We start from the raw sequence: 18,946 nt of genomic DNA on the forward strand, positions 1-18,946 counted from the left end.
CGCACGCAGGTCTCTTGAGGGAGCAAGGCAGGCAGATGGGCTGTAGTTCATCACTCGCATTTGCTGCCTTCTTTTGACCGGCTCAAAAGTCAAAATGAACCCCCTAGTCCTCCTCGGTCTTCGATTTATTTGTTTACTTGCATCGCGGCACGCGGAGCCTCCGCCGCGCACCGACACAGCGGGACCCGCGTCAGCGAACCGCGGAACTTGGGCCCGAGACAATGGCCGGTAATTGATGTATTGCCATCAACAATAAAGACCAATTCTCCTCTCCCCGCCATTCCGACGACCGTCCTCCTCCCATTCCCGCTCCCCCCCCCCCCCCCAACCTCCCCTCTACTCTTCCCCGGCTGTGGAAGTAAAGAAAACAAACAAGAAATTAGCTGGGGGCGCGGCGCGCGGAGATGCCCGCCGCTACGCCGTCGAGGATTCAAAAGAACGAAAAAAGTTATTAAAGTTTGGATCCCCCCAATTAAGGCGTCTCTGCTGGTCCATTTTTTAAATAAAATATCGTGAAGCTGCTTTTGCGTGTGCATTTCGTTTGGGTGTTGGTTTGGGTGGGGGTTTTTTTGGTTGTCGTTTCTTTTTTCGGGGAGAGGGAAAGCTTTTTTTAAAAAAAAATCTTATCACACGTAGAGCAAGTAACGAACACGTGTGAAGCTATTCCCTAGCGCGCGGCGGGCACGCTAGGCTTTGCTAGGTCGCCGGCTCGGCTTGGATCCCCGCAGCATGCGGTGCCCGGGAGGCCCGGACTTTCAAGTAGCCAAGATTGTCAGAGACGGATGCCGGCGTCTCCAAACGCAGGCTTATTCGGAGAAACAAGGGTGCCAGTGCACACGGACGCGCTCCTACACCTGGAGGAGCGCGCGGTGTGTTCGCGAGGACGCCTGCTTACGGAATGGGGGTGGGATGCAGGGTTTGCACGTGCCCCGGTACACGTTCCCCGGGGTCTGGGGGAAATGAGCGGCTCGCACCCCAGGAGCGCGCAGATCCATCTTTGCCGAGGGAGCTCTTTAAATATTCAGTGAGAAATAATGGCATTTGAAACACCACCTATGGAAACATTATTATCTTCATTCTTCAACATCAGCCCCACTGATAGCTTCGTTTGTCTTTTTATCAAAATCTACTGAACCCAAAAAGACCTGGGGAGAAAGGGAAAGCGAGGGGGAGAGAGTGCTGTGTGTGATAGGCACCCAGCGAGAGCAGAAAGGAAAACTAAGAGGAAAGGTGAAGGAAGGGCGAACAGGGAGAAAGAAGCGAGAAGTTCTACCAAGTAAAAGACAGAGCCAGCAGAGGGTAAACAGCAACATTCGCTCGCGTACAAAATATTTAGATTTAAAAAGACTAAAGAAGCAAAGAGAAAAGGGTGGTTTGGGAGAGCACGGTTGCTTTAGGGTCCAAGGTACCCGAAGCTCCGCTCGAGAGATTGCTGCCCACTTCGCGCGAACTGACTGTGGCACTAGACAGTCTCGATGGCGCTCCCGAATTGGGGCGTCCTTATGAGCCCCCTCCTTTCCCGATCGCGAGATAGGGCAGGGATTGTGTATCTGCACCCCCCCCCCCCCCCCGCATCTCCCCCTCCCCCCTTCCCCCATTCATCAGCCGAAGTTTAGTTTGTCTTTCCGGCGCAGGACTTCGGGAACCTTGGAGCGAGGAGCCCCCGAGGCTGAGCCGAGGACCAAGTCCCAGGTTCGCGGGCACCGGAGCCCGGCGGAGGGAATGCGGGCTCGGGGTTCTCGGCTCCTGGCTCTGGGGCGCGGGGAGGGAGACTATATCCCAGCCGAGGCACCTCAAGATAGATCGAAAAGTTTGGGCGTCGCTCTCGGCAAGTGAAGGCGAGCTCCCGAGCAGTCGGGCAGCAGTGGACAGGGACCCTCTCTAACTCACTTCCGACTCGGCGTCACCACCTCGTCGCCCGGAGGCTGGAACGCTACGCCACCCCCCACCCCCCCCACACACACACAGGACGAGGAGCTCTGGGGTCTCAGGGATTGCTTAGCCCAGTGCCGGGCCGAGGCGGCTGCGTCTCCCGAGGCCCGGGGCGGGTTGCAGCGCGCGGGGTAGGCGGCGGCCCCTCCCCTCCCCTCCCCACCCCCCCACGCCCGGCCGGAGCTGAACTCCGAGCCGAGGCCGGTCCCCGCTATCCACCCGCCCGGGGCTCTGCGGCGCCACCACCGCCGCCGCCTCCCTGCAGAATGACGCGCCCTGCAGCCAACCCGGACAGCCGGGGGGGAGGTCCAGGAGGGGTCATGGGCGGAGCCGGGCCGCCCCCTTATCCCACGGGCCCGGGGGCCGTTTCTCCCGAAAACTTCAGCCCTAATTGTCCTGGGAATGCCCGAGGTAGAGAAAGGGAGCGAGGGCGCATGAGAGGGGCAGGAGGATCGGGGGCCTTTCGGGGGGTGGGGGGTGGGTTGCGGGAAAGCGCCCCCCTCCCAAAAACAAAAAAAAGAAGCCCCAAACCCATCACGTCCCCAAACCTTTCCTCGATCCTCTTCTCCGCGCCCCCGCGAACCCGGATCCAGGGGATGGAGAACTCGGGGCGCAGGAGCGCCGAGCCAGGCGGCGGGAGGGAGAGAGGCCGGGCCGCGGGCGGGAGGCGGACCGGCGTGGGGATGGCGCTTCCCCCCTCGCTTATTTTTTTTTTCTGGGGGTGGGGGTGGGCTGCTTGCGGGTGGCTCTTAAAGGAACGAAGAAACACTCACGGAACGGGACGTCCTCCCCGCCACACCACATACCCCAGATCCCGCCACGGGACTCCCTCCCCCCCGCTGGCCAGCGAGCGGTGCGCCGGAGTTGGGAAGTTCGCCGCGCTCCCGCAGCCTGGGTCCCCAGCGCCCGCCTCCCGGCCCCACCCCCACCCGAGCTGCGGCGATTGGGGGCGGGCATGCTAATTTGGGTCGGCCCAACCCGGCGGGGGTGGGGGACGAGAGGGGAGGGCGGGTGGGGGCGCGGGGCCGGGGCGCCCGGCGCGCAGTGGCGAGGAGGCAGGCCCCCGGCGGCCGGGCCGCGGAGTCCCGGGCGGTCGCGAAGAGGGTTAACCCAGTGCCGGGCGGTGCGGCGCGCAGAGCCAGCCCCGCGGCCGGCTTATTGGGCCAGCGCGCGGAAAGACAGGGGTCTGCAGCAAATCACGGACTAATTGATTAAGGCGAGCGGGTTTGAATAGCGCTGGCCCGGTGCCAATCGCCTTTCAAAGAGCCCCTCTATGATTAATCGCAATGCATTATTGATAATCATAATTATAGCAGGACACATGCGCGCTGCGCCCGGGGCCGGGGAGCCGGGGAGGGGGCGGGCGGGCCGGCGGGCGGGGGGAGCCGCCGCCGCCGCCGCCGCTCGATTTCCGTAATTTTGAGAAGATTTTTTTTTAGTAATTTTTTATTCTGCCCCAGCTGATGTTTGAGCCAGCATGTCGCGGAGGAAGCAAGCGAAGCCTCAACATTTCCAATCCGACCCCGAAGTGGCCTCGCTCCCCCGGCGAGATGGTGAGTGCTCCGGCCCGCGCCGCGGACACACACAATCGCGCTCACACTCACGCACACTCGGACCCACGCACCCGCGGGCTGGCCCCCGCGTCGCCTACCCCGCCGCCGCCGCCGCCGCCGCGCTCGCCTTGTGGACTCGGATTTTTTTCCTCTTCTTTCTTTTTTGATTTTCCATTTGCCCTGGCTTGGCTTCCCCCCTGGCCCGGGGGAAAGCAAACACATCTCCCTGCAGGATCTTTCCGGAGTTGTTGGGCTCTCCTGTTGGGAGGAGGGAGAGCCTGCCTGCCTTTCTCCTCCGTCCCGGCTTTTCCGGGGAGAGGAGCCCGGGACGCGCGGCCGGGGCCCGGGTGCGGGCAGAGATGGTCGGCAGGTCCGCGCCTGCGGGCCCAGGGCCCCGGCTCTCCCCGCGTGGTGCCGGGGGGCTCCGGCCCGGCCTCGCCGCCCACAGCCCTTGTGCAAAAGAAGGAAGTTTACTCTGGGGTCCGGACTGAGCTCCGAGCGTGGGGGGAGCGCCCTTCTCTGCGTCCCCCCACCCAAGCTCAAACTCTGCCTCGGCCCGCGGGGCGGAATGGGGTGGCTTGGGGGGCTCAGAGCTGCAAGACGGTGGGGACCTGGGTTTGGGCGCCCCGCGCCTGACAAGTTAGGGTTGCGGCCGGGACAGAGAGTCCTTTTTGCTGCTGGTTGCTTCCTAGATCGGGTGAAGGCGGACGGAAGAGGGTGTCGGGGACCGGCTATCCGAGTTCAACCCGGCATCTTTCCCCCAACACGTGCACCCCTGCCCCCATGAAATCTTCAGACACGGTGCCCGCCCGCTGGGGACCACAGTCCCTGGTACTTGCAGATGGGCCGGGGAAGAGTCTAAGGATAATTTTTCTGGAGTGGGGCTCTCTGCAGCCAGAGGAGACCCCCCCACCCCGAAACCGAGGCACTCGCTTTCTCGGATGGAAGCGATTCTGCGGGGTCCCGAAGAGAATGAACAAGTCCAGAACAAAGTTAGCGTTCGAGAGCTGCGGCCGAGCGTAGGAGAGATCCGGACCAGGAATTTGGGGCACGGAGCGAGGCCTCCTTGTCCCTGAAGGGTTTCTTTTTAGGGGCCTCTGAGTTCCCAGGCCCTGCCCCGGAGGCCAGGGAGCAGCGCCCGGGCCCGGTTCCCGGGTCATCCTGGCTCGATGCTCGCCTCCCGGCTGCGGCGAGAAGAGCGGCCAGCCCCGCCGGGTCTCTGCGGCTCCGGCTGCCTCTCCGGATGCTCGCATCTCGGACTGCATTTAGGGGTGTGAGGGAGGGAGCTGGACCCCGATGGGGCTCGGCAGCGCGCCCTTAGATCGTCACCTCTGTCCTCCAAACTCAGCGGCCCGCCGGGCCCGAAGGTCCGCGGGAGCCTTCCCCCGAGGCCTGCCTCTCAGGAGAGCTGGGACGCAGGGACCCGAGCAGACCCCAGGCCAGGAAGCGAAGGGACCCGCCCTCGCATCGCCCCGGCCGTCGGGAAAGGGGGCTTCTATGAGAAATGGGGACCCTGAAACCGCTTACTTGTTCACAATCTTTGCCCACCCCCCTCAAGTACCTACTCGAGCTTCAAGCCTTACCGAGAGCCGCTGCGATTTCTCCGTCCGCTAAGAAGGGCCCTTGAACCCGGCTTTCCGCCACGGACGGGACGCGGGACGCTGGGTAAACCGAGGTGAAATTGACCGAGGCCTCAGCAACTCCCGCGCGTGTTCTTCCGGACATTCTCAGCTGGTTTTTCTGCTTCTCTCCCTACACCCATCTTTCCTAAAGTTTTTAGTGAGACCTTCCATACCGAAATACTGTCAAAGTTAACAATTTGTTAACGAAAAGCCGAACGGGAGAGAAGAGGGAGGTGTATTACTATTCTATTTATTTATTTTGTAAATTTTTACTGACTTTCTACGTTTTCCGAAAAAAAAAAGACTCGGGCATCTCGGAGAAATGATGCTTGCTAGGTCTTTGCTCCTCTCCTGAAGCCTTCGGAATCAGGAAAAATTTTTTTAATAGTTAAGCCTTCTCATAAAGTGATAGCATAAAAGGAGTTCACTGCCTTTTACCATTATCATTTATTAGCGCTGGGGTTTTTTTGTTCGTTGTTTGTTTTGTTTTTTAGTTTATTTGAGCCTTGAGGTAAGTTAATTAAGTGACTGAATCAAGTTTCTTTTCTTATTCTTCTTTCTTTCCTTTAATTTCTTGCTTTCTCTTTCTTTTCTTTTTATCTCCAAAAGCTAGTGCATTGTCCTAAAAGGCAGTAAACTATTAGGGGCACCAGAGGAAACACCCCCCCCCCAGCCCCCTTTTTTCACCTCTCCCCACCCCTCCTCTTTTTCTTCAGTAGTAATGGTTTTAGGTTATGGCTGTTTTTACATGGTTGAACAATAAGTTTGGGAGAAGTTGCCTAGAGGGTAGATTTTGTAATAGGGTTACAGGATTTAGTGTGTTGTAATAATATTAGTACACAACTAATCCTCCCCAATGCCCGACCTACAGGAGGGCCTTACATATCCACTCTTTTTATTTGGGAAGGTTTGTGGGATAAATGGAATTGAGAGTTCGGGACATAATTCGGAGTTATATTTTAAAAAGTCACCTTTCTGCATTGAATTCAGCCATCTCCATTCTTCCTCCCACACACACACATTTCAAGATTTTTTTTTTAAAATAACATGTAAAAAGGTGGATAAATTTTAGAAGACAAACCCCTATTCAAACCATGTGATTATTTCTTCTTATATCTTGAGGTGGTCTTAAAATACGGCCAATGAAATATTGACCATACCAAATTCAACTTAGTTTGTACTCTTCTGGTGTGCTGGCACCTCACATTTTAAGACTTTTACTCAGAGTGGGACCTAGAAAAGTTTGTTAGATGGCAGTTACAGGAGCACTCCAGGAGCAACTCTAAAGCCTCCGGAGCTCCCAGGGCTAATGTGCTGTTTGTGTCCTACATGTGTGTACTTGTGTATGTGTGTGTGTATGCCTATAAAGCAACCCCAAGCCGTGCTAAATAGCTACTCCTATACCTTCATCAGAACAAGTTGAAGAAAACAAGATTGTTTGCTCCATCTTTTGATGCTGATGTTTTTAAATTCTATTACAGTGTAGCTGTGATGCCAGAAATACCCTCAATTAAACTGGGGAATTTAAAAAAATATTTCTAGTGAAATCAAAATTATGGTAAATGTGAGTTTTCTCTTAACAGATATTCAACAAGTCTTTAATTACTCGTAGAAAAATGACTGCCACGGGAAAGATTATTTACCCAGATAAATACTTCCTGAGGAAAAGGATACTGGGTGAATCTCCTGGTGTTACGTGTGTTCTTTACTGGAAATTTGGATCTCAGTACTTTGTGTGTGTGCGTGTGTGTGTGAGTGTGTATTGGGTTTTGCTTCGTTTGATGATGTTGGGGAGATTCCTATAACTATATGGATGGCCAATTCAGACTTCACTCATTTAGTAAGAGCGTATTTTGGTGCTCCACTTTTTCAAGGAGATGATAATATTGGAAGGAAAATAAGAATATTATGAATTGCTGCTAAAACATTGACTTTCATATAAAGAATAATAAAAAGTCTACATATTTCTATTAACAATTAAATTCTATTATTTACCAACGTAATTTACTCATTTTGAACAGCTTAATGGCAACATTGATTTCTGGGCCCAAAAGGTTAGAGAGAACTATAATTAATTGCTTTTTTTGAAAAACCGACACCTGCAAGATAAGGCAGTTGGAAAGAATTCATGCTTAATCAGGCCTATTTTAAGTTTGGAGTATAATGGAAGATTGGGGATGAGAAAATGCAAACCGCTTCTTGGGATTTGCTTTGGGCTGCACATACTTCCTAAAATGTTAAAAACAAACACACAAACAAGCAAAGTCTAGTTGGGCATGATATAGATTGTATGAAAGTGAATTTGTGATAATGGAATATTTTGTGGTTCATTTTCCATCAAGTTTCTCCTATGATTTATAGACACCAGTGCCAATTTATAGGTTATTCTTTGGAGACTTTATTTTGTTTCTTTAGACTTTTGGAGGTAGCAAGTCATCTTTACCAACGCAAACCCTTTAGAAGTCAGAAACCCACATTTTTAATGTGGAGATCTTACTGGGAACCGGGAGGAGAAATAGGGAGACCAGTAATTAAGTGCTTTGAGATTGTTAAAAGCCAAGCTCTCTGGAGCAAGCAGAACAAATTCCTTCTATAGTTTTTACTAGGTTTTTCTAAGTCAGATCCTGGTGCAGCTAGCCATATCTTCCAGAAATAGTCGGAGAATATCAAAACTGAAGTAGTTTGGTGAGAGAGATGCTGAATTAACCTATGAACCGACATCACTTCCCCGCCACCCCTACCACCCCCCCACACACACACACAAGAAAAAAACTTTGTGGGCCAGGCTTTAGAAAATCTAGATGTGCCGGGCTGTTTTAACCTTTGCTAGCCTCCTTCCATGCAAAGGTGACAAGGTCCAGATCATAATACGTCCTTCAGTATCTTCCCAGTGACCCCCAAATTGAGTCTTGCTAGTCACTTAGCAGGAAGTTAGTAGTTTATTTTAGTTTCACCTTATCAGCTTGGCTTCTTTTCCTAACCTTATTCCCCTGTCACCCTCAGATGCCAGACCCCCAAAGGGGAAGATTGACAGGTAGTTCCCATAGCTCAGTTTTACCCTCAAACAACAGGGATTTAGTTTCTTGTGCCTTTGCCAATGTTTATGTAGTCAAAGTTTAGATCTCGCCTTAAGGAGTCTCTCTTTTACGCGTCACTGGAATAGGAAAGCCACAAAAGAAGTTTTGAACAAACCCTTGCAACTGGAACCCCATCTAGTGTTCAGTTTGATTCATCCACGGAAAAGACATTTTCCCCCTTTTATTTATTGTGTACATTAGGTGGGTTTGGATTATTATTTTTAAAGGAGTATCTTGTCCATGTTGCTGTTTTTTTCCCCCAGAGATTTCACTCATATTCCTCCACTTGAGAGCACACTAACCTGGTCAGAACACTGAGCAAACTTGAAAGGTGTCGGTAAACTTGTCATTTAGTTACATATTGCTAGAGGAAACTTTAGACATTACAAAAAATAATGCACAGCATATGTTGTAGTGTTTAAATTTTCTTTGGAATCTAAGGTTGGACAGTTAAGATTCAGGCGTTTACCAGGTCGGTGCAAAAAAAAAAAGAAAAAGATAAATGTTCAATCGATCAAAAACGTTTGTGACAGCCTTTCCAAATAGATCAAAGTAACAGCCTGTTGAATTTCTGAACTCCAGAATCCCATCATGAAAGATTCTATTAAAAATTGTTAATGCTAGAAGGTAATGGCAAGTATGTGCAAGTGTCTTTCTGAGGAGTTCCAAAAATGATAACTAAATGCAGTAGAATACGTTTTGTTTTGCTTTCCCGCCTGGCTAAACCCTTCTGTGTGGGGCATACTTTTATTTCTATTTTCTTAGTAGACAGATTGGCTGGACCACTTCTATTTTCTGCTTCCCATTCTGCAGTGTTCAGTTTAGATGATGAAAAACTGACAAATTTGAATTGGGCATCATGTTCCCAAATACTACAAGAACCCAAACATCTAGGATTTTAGTATAAATTGGGTGGCGCTGTAAGATCACCCACACTCAGACATGAAGAAAAAAAAAAAAAGCACAGAAAATTCACAAATCTTTGGTATGGAAAACCACTACTTCTTAAAATTTCCTATCTGACCAGGATTACAAAATTTACAAAATTGTTTCAATTTATATGCAAAACTCATTGAAAAGGATCTGAAATGTTATTTTCACAATAATACAGGGATTGAGGCAACTGTTTTTACTATAATGGGGTCACCAGTTGCAATCCTGTGTAACAGATGATCACGCCAGATACAAGATAACAGAGATTTTGGAAAAATGAATTAGAATATGTTAGTTTGGGTTTTGTTTTTTGTTTTGTGTTTTTTTGGTTTTTGGTTTTGGGGTTTTTTGCTCTTATTACCACTTTGCACTTGAAATATTCCCTGTGGTAGTTAAATACCTCAAACTAGTCCTCTTGTTTTGTCTTTTCTTTTTTTATTAAAGCTGTTTTATAATTCTGTTCAGCATGCAGATAGGTTTAAAGTAAGAACTATTACAGAGTAGCGACACTTGCTTTTAAAATAAATCAAAGTAGATACCAGGATTTTTGTGTGTGTGGTGTTCATAAACATCAGGAAATTAAATTAGTTGACTCTAGAGCGAGATCAAATGTCAGCTTCTTAAAATGTTGTGAAAATCAAAGCTAAAATATGGGCAACTTTTTAACACAGTCTCTCTCTTAGAAGTGAGCAGGCATTTTTTTAAGTGTCTATATTTTCCGTCCAGTTAGCACAATCCTAAATATAAAAACATTCAGTTCGAAAAACTTGAAAAATCTCAAGTGAGTCTTGAGGCAGCACAAATGCAGAATCCGAGCACAGGAAAGTAATAATCAGCTGAGTCCTGTAACATCACCTACCTTTTATTTTCTCTTTATATTATGAGAATATCAGATGTTTGCAAGTTAGAAAGAATTGAAATACCCTTTAATCGTGAGCACAGATGTGCTAAATATTTGAAGCAACTACATTGTAATGTGTGCAATTGATGAAGTCAGTTTTCTGATTTCCCTTGCTAGTTATTTAGTTCTGAATCTGTCATTATTTGTCTAAGCCCAGCTGACCAAGCAAAACTGTGTTTTAAAGTGGCTTTATGTTTTGATAAATGTGAGCTGGTTGAAGAGTATTTTCCACTGAATGCAGAGCTTAATAGAACATGCTGACATAATAGTTTTAATGCATTTTGTTGAAAATGTGTGAACAAACAGAATAGCTTTTGTTCCTTCATAATTGGCTGTAAAAGTAGATGGAAACATAACCATTACATATGGAAATGTGCAAAGAAAGAAATAACATTTCTGTGGAATATATTAGGAATTGCATTTCCTAGTTTAAAATAAGCATCTGAAATGGATGCATCATTTAAAATTGGTTGTCAAAATAAGAAGCTTTAAACAGAATTTTTGTCACATTATTTTTGTCCCACGTTAAGCAACATAACTTTAGCAAATTTCACCTAATATTTTGTTTATATTATTTTAAGGCAGGGAGAGAGAGAAAGTGCTTAAGCCAGCACCTTGAATGTGCATGGGAATCCAGCACCAATTAGGATGATTAAACATTAAATTAAAACTGAATCATTGTTGGTATTTTCTGCTACCACAAAGATTTGTTTGGTGATATTAATGCATTTTGCAGAATACCCTTGTGGAGATTAAAAGATGGGTATTAGGAAAGCTAGCTTGTTTAAGTATAACTTAGCTACTCAAATAACACTCCCAGTGAATAAAGTGTGCATACATTTGGTATGCTTTGCCAGGGAATCTAATCAACTTCGGCATCACTCAAGGCAAACAGAGTAAAGGAATTTTCAAAAGTTAGTATTTAGGTACTAATTCTATTTTCTGGAATGCGAACTGTTCCTGTTTTGTTTTGTTTTTTTCCTGATGTTTACTACAAAAGGCAAATGGCTGACTCTTTTGAATTGACACTCGGTCTCCCGAAGCAGCATTTTGATTTTGCATTTATTCATATCTGCAATTACTTTCTTCTCCTGCAAGTTTTCTGGGAGATTCAATTTGGAAGTCATGGAAACTACCTATTATCTGATTCAGTTCTACAGAAAAGCATGCAGGGAGGTAATCCTTGAATTAAACAGTTTTTTTTTTTCACAGCCTTCCGAGATGACCACACACCATTTGTACAACAGAAGTTGGTGTTCCCCATGCTGGGCAAACAATGGGACGCCATCCTGTCTTTGAATAGGATGTTAGCTTGGAGTTGGAGATTTTTATGTTTAATTTACAAATGGATCTTAGTGAGAAGAAATCTGAGCAACCAGTGGAAACAAACATGAAATAAAGGGATTTTATAATGAAAGGTTCAGGACAATCTGTTGAACAATTGCTCACAGTTAAGAGCAAACTGTTTTTAAAGGTATTCAGACCAGGAGACTTGCAAGGCATTTCCAGATTCTAAACTAGGAATTATTTTGTTGGGGATGGGAGCCCTTCCTCTTAACTGCACCTCCTTCTTTTAAGTTTAAGTTTAATCGGAATGCAAATCTTGTGCCCATTTTTATAGCTATAAAGAACCCTTTGGATGACATATTTAGAGGTGTAACATTGCCTTGTGGAGCTTAGTGGCGTTTATTCCTTGATTGGTGAAGTGGTAGCCCGGGTTGCATTCTTCGATTTTAGAAATAAACATACCGTGGGGTGATTTTAGGGGACAGGCAGGCCTGGTAAGGGATTATGATCATGGAGTTTCTCTTCATTGTGTGTACGTTGCTTTCCCTTTTGTATTCAACTGAATCTTGAGCCGGCTGGAGGATTTGTTACTGATGTTAACTGAAGTGTGTTTGTCACGGATCAGACTTAGCTCAGGTTCTAGGTAGGGGCTGGAGGTGATTTTCAAGTTGTCAGTCTGCACTGGGTGATGTGCATTTGTTTTCCCCTTGTCAACAACTGATTGGAACCTGAATGACTACAAATTAGTTTAGTGACAGAATAAACTGTCAGAGATATCTTTGCATCCCTTGAAAATGAATAAGGCTGACAGAAATTCAAGAGTCTAATGAGTCCTCAGAATGGTCGCGGGACACTCTCTGGGCCAGTAGACAATAAGGTGTATAAAGTGTTGGAAATCAATATTTTGCTATGGAATGTACATTATGCACCAATATCTTCATAGTGTTTTATATGTTGACTGATTGTGGGAAGGCCACGAGTCTCTGAGATACCAGATTGATAGGAATTCCTCCTCTACCTGTAAAAATTAATTATGGATGTTCTTGGGCAATATTGATCGGTTGCAGGTAGAAAACAACTGATTAACCTTTTTTTTTTTTAAGTCATAGATGACTCTAAGTCGTCTGGCTCCCTTTCTAACCCTGCGCCTTCTGCTGTTTGTAGGAGACATGGAGAAGGGTCAACCAAATCGAACCACTAAGAACAAGGACGCCCACGTCTGCGGCAGGTGCTGTGCCGAGTTCTTTGAATTGTCAGACCTTCTGCTCCACAAGAAGAACTGTACGAAAAATCAATTGGTTTTAATCGTCAATGAAAATCCACCTTCCCCTCCTGAAACCTTCTCTTCGGCCCCCCCTTCCGATAATCCTGATGAACAAATGAATGACACCGTTAACAAAACAGATCAAGCAGACTGCAGTGACCTTTTGGAACACAGCGAACTCGACAGGGAAGAGTCCATGGAGGTGGAGGCCCCAGGCCCTAGCAAAAGCAGCGGCAGTACTCCGAGCAGCAACCACAGCTGTACCACCCCCAGCTGCCACGGCAGCTCTTCCACAGGTACCTCAGCCATCACAACCTCTCTACCTCAACTCGGGGACCTGACAGCACTGGGCAACTTCTCCATGATCAACAGCAACGTCATCATCGAGAACCTCCAGAGCACCAAGGTGGCGGTGGCCCAGTTCTCCCAGGAAGCGAGGTGCAGTGGGGGGCCCGGGGGCAAGCTGGCCGTCCCAGCCCTCATGGAGCAGCTCTTAGCACTGCAGCAGCAGCAGATCCACCAGCTGCAACTTATTGAACAGATTCGTCACCAAATACTGCTGTTGGCTTCTCAGAACGCAGACTTGCCAACATCTTCTAGTCCTTCTCAAGGTACTTTACGAACATCTGCCAACCCCTTGTCCACGCTAAGTTCCCATTTATCTCAGCAGCTGGCAGCAGCGGCTGGATTAGCACAGAGCCTCGCCAGCCAATCTGCCAGCATCAGTGGTGTGAAGCAGCTACCCCCAATCCAGCTACCTCAGAGCAGTTCTGGCAATACCATCATTCCACCCAACAGCAGCTCTTCCCCCAACATCAACCTACTGGCGGCAGCAGTGACCACCCCGTCCTCGGAAAAAGTGGCTTCGAGCGCCGGTGCCTCCCATATCAGTAACCCAGTGGCAGCCTCGGCGTCATCCTCACCAGCTTTTGCAATAAGCAGTTTATTAAGCCCTGCATCTAATCCACTTCTACCTCAGCCAGCCCCTGCTAACTCGGTTTTCCCCAGCCCTTTGCCCAACATCGGAACAACTGCAGAAGATTTAAACTCCTTCTCTGCCTTGGCCCAGCAAAGAAAAAGCAAGCCACCAAATGTCACTGCCTTCGAAGCGAAAAGTACTTCAGACGAGGCATTCTTCAAACACAAGTGCAGGTTCTGCGCCAAGGTCTTCGGGAGTGACAGTGCTCTGCAGATCCACTTGCGTTCTCATACTGGAGAGAGGCCGTTCAAGTGCAACATCTGTGGAAACAGGTTCTCCACCAAGGGAAACCTAAAAGTCCACTTTCAGCGCCACAAAGAGAAATACCCTCATATCCAGATGAACCCGTATCCTGTGCCTGAGCATTTGGACAACATTCCCACAAGTACCGGCATCCCGTACGGCATGTCCATCCCCCCAGAGAAGCCAGTCACCAGCTGGCTAGACACCAAGCCGGTCCTGCCCACGCTGACCACTTCAGTTGGCCTGCCCCTGCCCCCAACCCTCCCTAGCCTCGTGCCCTTCATCAAGACAGAAGAGCCAGCCCCCATCCCCATCAGCCATTCTGCTGCCAGCCCCCCGGGCTCCGTCAAAAGCGATTCTGGGGCCCCCGAGCCGGCCACCAGAAATCCCAGTGGGCTCCCAGAGGAAGCCGAAGGGTCCACGTTGCCACCTTCCGGCGGCCAGACCGAAGAGAGCAGCGGGGTCACCACCTCCATCCCAGCCACGAGCAAGAGCTCCCTCAGCTCCCTGGCTGCCGACTCGGGCCTGGGCAGTGCCGCCACCACCTTCACCAACCCTTTGTTGCCACTCATGTCAGAGCAGTTCAAGGCTAAGTTTCCTTTTGGGGGACTGCTGGACTCAGCCCAGGCATCGGAGACATCCAAGCTCCAGCAGCTGGTCGAGAACATCGACAAGAAGGCGACCGACCCCAACGAGTGTATCATCTGCCACCGAGTTCTCAGTTGTCAGAGCGCCTTGAAAATGCACTACCGGACACACACTGGGGAGAGGCCCTTTAAGTGTAAAATCTGCGGCCGGGCTTTCACCACGAAAGGCAATCTCAAGACCCACTACAGTGTCCACCGTGCTATGCCCCCACTCCGAGTCCAGCATTCCTGCCCCATCTGCCAGAAGAAGTTCACGAATGCTGTCGTCCTGCAGCAGCACATTCGAATGCACATGGGAGGCCAGATTCCGAACACCCCAGTTGCCGACAGCTACCCTGAGTCCATGGAGTCGGACACGGGCTCCTTCGATGAGAAAAACTTCGATGACCTAGACAACTTCTCCGATGAAAACATGGAAGACTGTCCCGAGGGCAGCATCCCTGACACGCCCAAGTCCGCAGATGCCTCCCAAGACAGCCTGTCATCTTCGCCTCTGCCCCTAGAGATGTCGAGCATCGCAGCCTTGGAAAATCAGATGAAGATGATCAACGCCGGCCTGGCAGAGCAGCTGCAGGCCAGTCTGAAGTCGGTGGAGAACGGATCCGTGGAAGGGGACGTCCTGACCAATGATTCGTCCTCGGTGGGGGGGGACGTGGAGAGCCAGAGTGCTGGGAGTCCGGCTGCTTCTGAGTCCACCTCGTCCATGCAGGCTCTGTCCCCGTCCAACAGCGCCCAGGAGTTCCACAAGTCCCCTGGCCTCGAGGAGAAGCCGCCCAGAGTGGTACCGAGTGACTTTGCCAATGGCCTGTCCCCCACCCCAGTAAACGGCGGGGCTTTGGATTTGACGTCTAGTCATGCAGAAAAGATCCTCAAAGAAGACTCTTTGGGAATCCTCTTCCCTTTCAGAGACCGGGGTAAATTTAAAAATACTGCTTGCGACATTTGTGGCAAAACTTTTGCTTGTCAGAGTGCCTTGGATATTCACTATAGAAGTCATACCAAAGAGAGACCATTTATTTGCACAGTTTGCAATCGTGGCTTTTCCACAAAGGGTAATTTGAAGCAGCACATGTTGACACATCAGATGCGAGATCTACCATCACAGCTCTTTGAGCCCAGTTCCAACCTTGGCCCCAATCAGAACTCAGCAGTGATTCCCGCCAACTCCTTGTCATCGCTCATCAAAACAGAGGTCAACGGCTTCGTGCACAGTTCTCCTCAGGACAGCAAGGAGCCCCCCACCAGTCACGTCCCTGCTGGGCCTCTGTCCTCCTCCGCCACGTCCCCGGTTCTGCTCCCGGCGCTGCCCAGGAGAACTCCCAAGCAGCACTACTGCAACGCGTGTGGCAAAACCTTCTCTTCCTCGAGTGCCCTGCAGATTCACGAGAGAACTCACACTGGAGAGAAACCCTTTGCTTGCACTATTTGTGGAAGAGCTTTCACGACAAAAGGCAATCTTAAGGTACCCCACTCGATGCACATCTCACCCGCCCCACCATCCCTGCTCTCTTGGTGTCATTGATTGTTTGTAATGCCTGCTCCCGGTGCCAGCAGCCCAGACCCCCAGAGAGAGAGCCCCTGCAAGGGAACCTGCTGCCTGGGGCTGGCAGGGGAGAAACCTGGGCTCCCCTGAGCTCCAGGAGGGTGGCAGGGACAAGGGCAGGTTGCAGCTTGCTGGATGTCAGAGGGCACTGAATCATTTGGCGCGTAAGTGAGGCAGCAGCCTATCTCTGCTGTCTTGCTAAGTGCATCAGATGAATTGCTCTACCTACCAAATAAGACAGCCCGGCGTTGCCAGGGGGTATTGATTGAAGACCTCCGTGTGGCCTGCGTGCTGCCCATATCACTTAATAATTACGGTTCTCCTCGGCATCTGCACCTATTTGTCATAACTGTGCAGTCCGTAGCATGGTTTGTTTTCCTAAAAACAATAACGTCACTGCTCTGCTAATGGGTATTATGATAATTGATTATACAACATTTCCTACTGATCTGTCTTGGAAATAAAGCAAATATGCTTAAGTTCTAGAGCAACAGTTGAATGCTCTCGCTGTGTACATTTTCCTGTTGACAGAGTATTTCTCTAGAGATTGCTGCCAGTAATGTGAGATGAATAATTACTTTCTGGCTTTTCTCTGCGGGCATGGGCCCTCCAATGGGCAATCAGTGAGGGGGACGTTCTTCCCATCTGGAAAGGACATTTATAGGGTAAAGGGTGTCAGATACAATCCTTACCTTTGCAATGAGAGTGGACATAACAATTCTCACCCTGAAAGGCGCTATCTGCGACTGGCTGGCTTGCTGGAGGCCATTATAAGCTAAATACGGGTAATAAAAAAAAAAGAGTAAGTAAGGCAGTTTTTTGCTCAGGAAGAGGAAAGGAGGCCCAGGGCTGCAGAGCACAAACATGTTATTACTAGTCGGTGCGAGTGGACGGTTCCCGTTACCTCCACTGTCCGGCACCTAATAAGAATAGACGTTTAAGCCCCTTGCTTTGTGTCAGCGTTGGGATATGAATTGAGACAGATTCAACTATTAAGCTTCTCCCTCTCTTCCCCACCCCCCTTCTCTCTCTCTCCCCGAATCTCAGGTGCACATGGGCACACACATGTGGAATAGCAGCCCCGCGCGCCGGGGCCGGCGGCTCTCTGTGGATGGCCCCATGACATTTCTAGGAGGCAATCCCGTCAAGTTCCCAGAAATGTTCCAGAAGGATTTGGCGGCCAGGTCAGGAAGCGGGGATCCTTCCAGTTTCTGGAATCAGTATGCAGCGGCGCTCTCCAACGGGCTGGCGATGAAGGCCAACGAGATCTCCGTCATTCAGAATGGTGGCGTCCCTCCAATTCCTGGAAGCCTTGGCAGCGGAAGCAGCTCACCTATTAGTGGGCTGACGGGAAATCTGGAGAAGCTCCAGAACTCCGAGCCGAATGCGCCTCTGGCCGGCCTGGAGAAAATGGCAAGCAGTGAGAATGGAACCAACTTCCGCTTCACCCGCTTCGTGGAGGACAGCAAAGAGATTGTCACCAGTTAAAGGCACTCGGGCTCGAGAGATCACATTCCTGTTCTGAATGTCCCCCTCCGCTCACCTCCTACTCCTCACCCCTTCCCCCACCCTCCGATCCCCCAGATCTATGAACTGCAACATTATGAAGACGGTCTTTTGTACCTTGTTCAACTTCTAGAGTTCTAAGAAAGCTTATTTATTAGTGATGTAACCTTGCTTTGCAAACAGAATGCAAGCGTTAACTTTGGTCTTCTGTATTTTGGACTAAATACTAATTGACTAGAGTGCCGTAAGCTTGCTGTAACATTTATGGCAATTGCAAATTTCCCTGCTAGGCGGTCTTAATCTGGCATTAACTTATTTTCTATATCCAGTTTAATATGAATCTGGTGTTGATGCAATGCCTCATTGATGCATTAGATCTCTAATAAAGTCTGTATATAAATGTACACTTTGATCCTGCTGGAAAATTTTATCAGCAAACACATTGTCTAATCTTTCGAAACAGATTTAAGGAAAGGACTGAAAGTAGCCTGAGTAGTGTGGTTCTCTGAACGTTTTTGTTTTTTGTTTTTTTTAATTCTGAAATTCAACCTGCTTTTTTTTTTTTTTTGTAGTTTAACCATTTCCGTTTTCAACTGCTATTTGTATTGTGCTTTTTACTTGAGTCGTCCTCAATGTTAATAAGTTTCTGTACAGTAATAAGCACGCAGAATTCTTTAGAGAAAATATAAGTGTTGTTTTGGTAGTTGAAACTGAGACGTAACATTTTGCCTTGTAGGTATATTCACAATAGAAAATGTGTGCTGGAATTTCACAATGCTGCTAAATAAGCATCTTGAACAACCTTCAGTGGAGAAAATGTAGATGCTCTTGTATATACAATAAGAAATATCACTTTCATTAAAATGTACATATGTTCCTTACATATGTTCCTTCTTCTTGATCAAGAGAACAGGTATAGTGTTTGTTTATTTTGTATTAGGTATGGAAGGAAAAAAAATGGACTGTTACATGCACTTTCTTGGAAAGTTGAAAAGGGGGGTCCAATTTCTTTAACATTTAATACTTACTAACAACAGAGATACTGTAATTTTACTCAAGTAATCAAATACATTTTTTTTGCAACAGATAAAAGAAAATACTGTGTCTGTGTTTTTAGAGTGCATTTCCATCTAGCCAGACCCCTAAAGGTATTTTAATGTTTCCTCAGGTGCCAGTAAATTGAGTATGTGAGTGTGTCTCTCTAGATAAGGATTGTAAGAGGCATAACAAGAAGGGCGTTGCATGGGCCTGTTTTCATTCATTCATTCATTCATTCATTCATTCATTCATTCATTTTGAGGCTACCAATATTTTCCCCTTACTTGTTTAGGGATTAATTTTATAGTCTTTCCACTTGTCTCACTGCCCTCCCTCTCCAAAGAAATGAAATGAAATAAAACTTTGTTATTGGATGTTTCATCCAGACAGGTAAGTTTCCTTGAGCACCAAGCCGACTTCA

General features: G+C 48.5%; 1 protein-coding gene and 1 long non-coding RNA gene across 8 annotated transcripts in view; one reads left to right on the forward strand and one right to left on the reverse strand.

Annotated features, from left to right (window-relative positions):
• The window catches only part of LOC101423978 (uncharacterized), a 73,404-nt gene extending 70,606 nt beyond the window's left edge, over nt 1-2,798 (reverse strand). For 2 of the 4 annotated variants that reach the window (XR_011646305.1, XR_011646308.1), the window contains exon 1: nt 2,481-2,792. This is a non-coding gene — a long non-coding RNA (uncharacterized lncRNA). Of the gene's footprint in view, nt 1-2,480 lie in introns of all 4 variants that reach the window. The other 2 variants (XR_011646306.1, XR_011646307.1) reach the window with 2 other exon arrangements.
• SALL1 (spalt like transcription factor 1) lies at nt 1,615-18,584 on the forward strand. 4 transcript variants are annotated; one of them, XM_004472406.4, is made up of 4 exons: nt 1,615-1,692; nt 3,393-3,485; nt 12,470-15,900; nt 17,029-18,584. In XM_004472406.4, exons 2-4 carry the CDS (start codon nt 3,410-3,412, stop codon nt 17,467-17,469), a joined length of 3,948 nt encoding a protein of 1,315 aa, XP_004472463.2. In that variant the 5' UTR covers nt 1,615-1,692; nt 3,393-3,409; the 3' UTR covers nt 17,470-18,584. The 4 variants fall into 4 exon arrangements, with proteins under 4 accessions (XP_004472463.2, XP_058136012.1, XP_023438534.2 ...); XM_058280029.1 differs by lacking the exon at nt 1,615-1,692 and adding an exon at nt 2,307-2,343; XM_023582766.3 differs by lacking the exon at nt 1,615-1,692 and adding an exon at nt 2,667-2,785.
• The last annotated feature ends 362 nt before the right edge of the window (nt 18,585-18,946 follow it).

This window comes from Dasypus novemcinctus, chromosome 18 (assembly GCF_030445035.2).
Source record: "Dasypus novemcinctus isolate mDasNov1 chromosome 18, mDasNov1.1.hap2, whole genome shotgun sequence".
Lineage (NCBI taxonomy): Eukaryota > Metazoa > Chordata > Mammalia > Cingulata > Dasypodidae > Dasypus > Dasypus novemcinctus.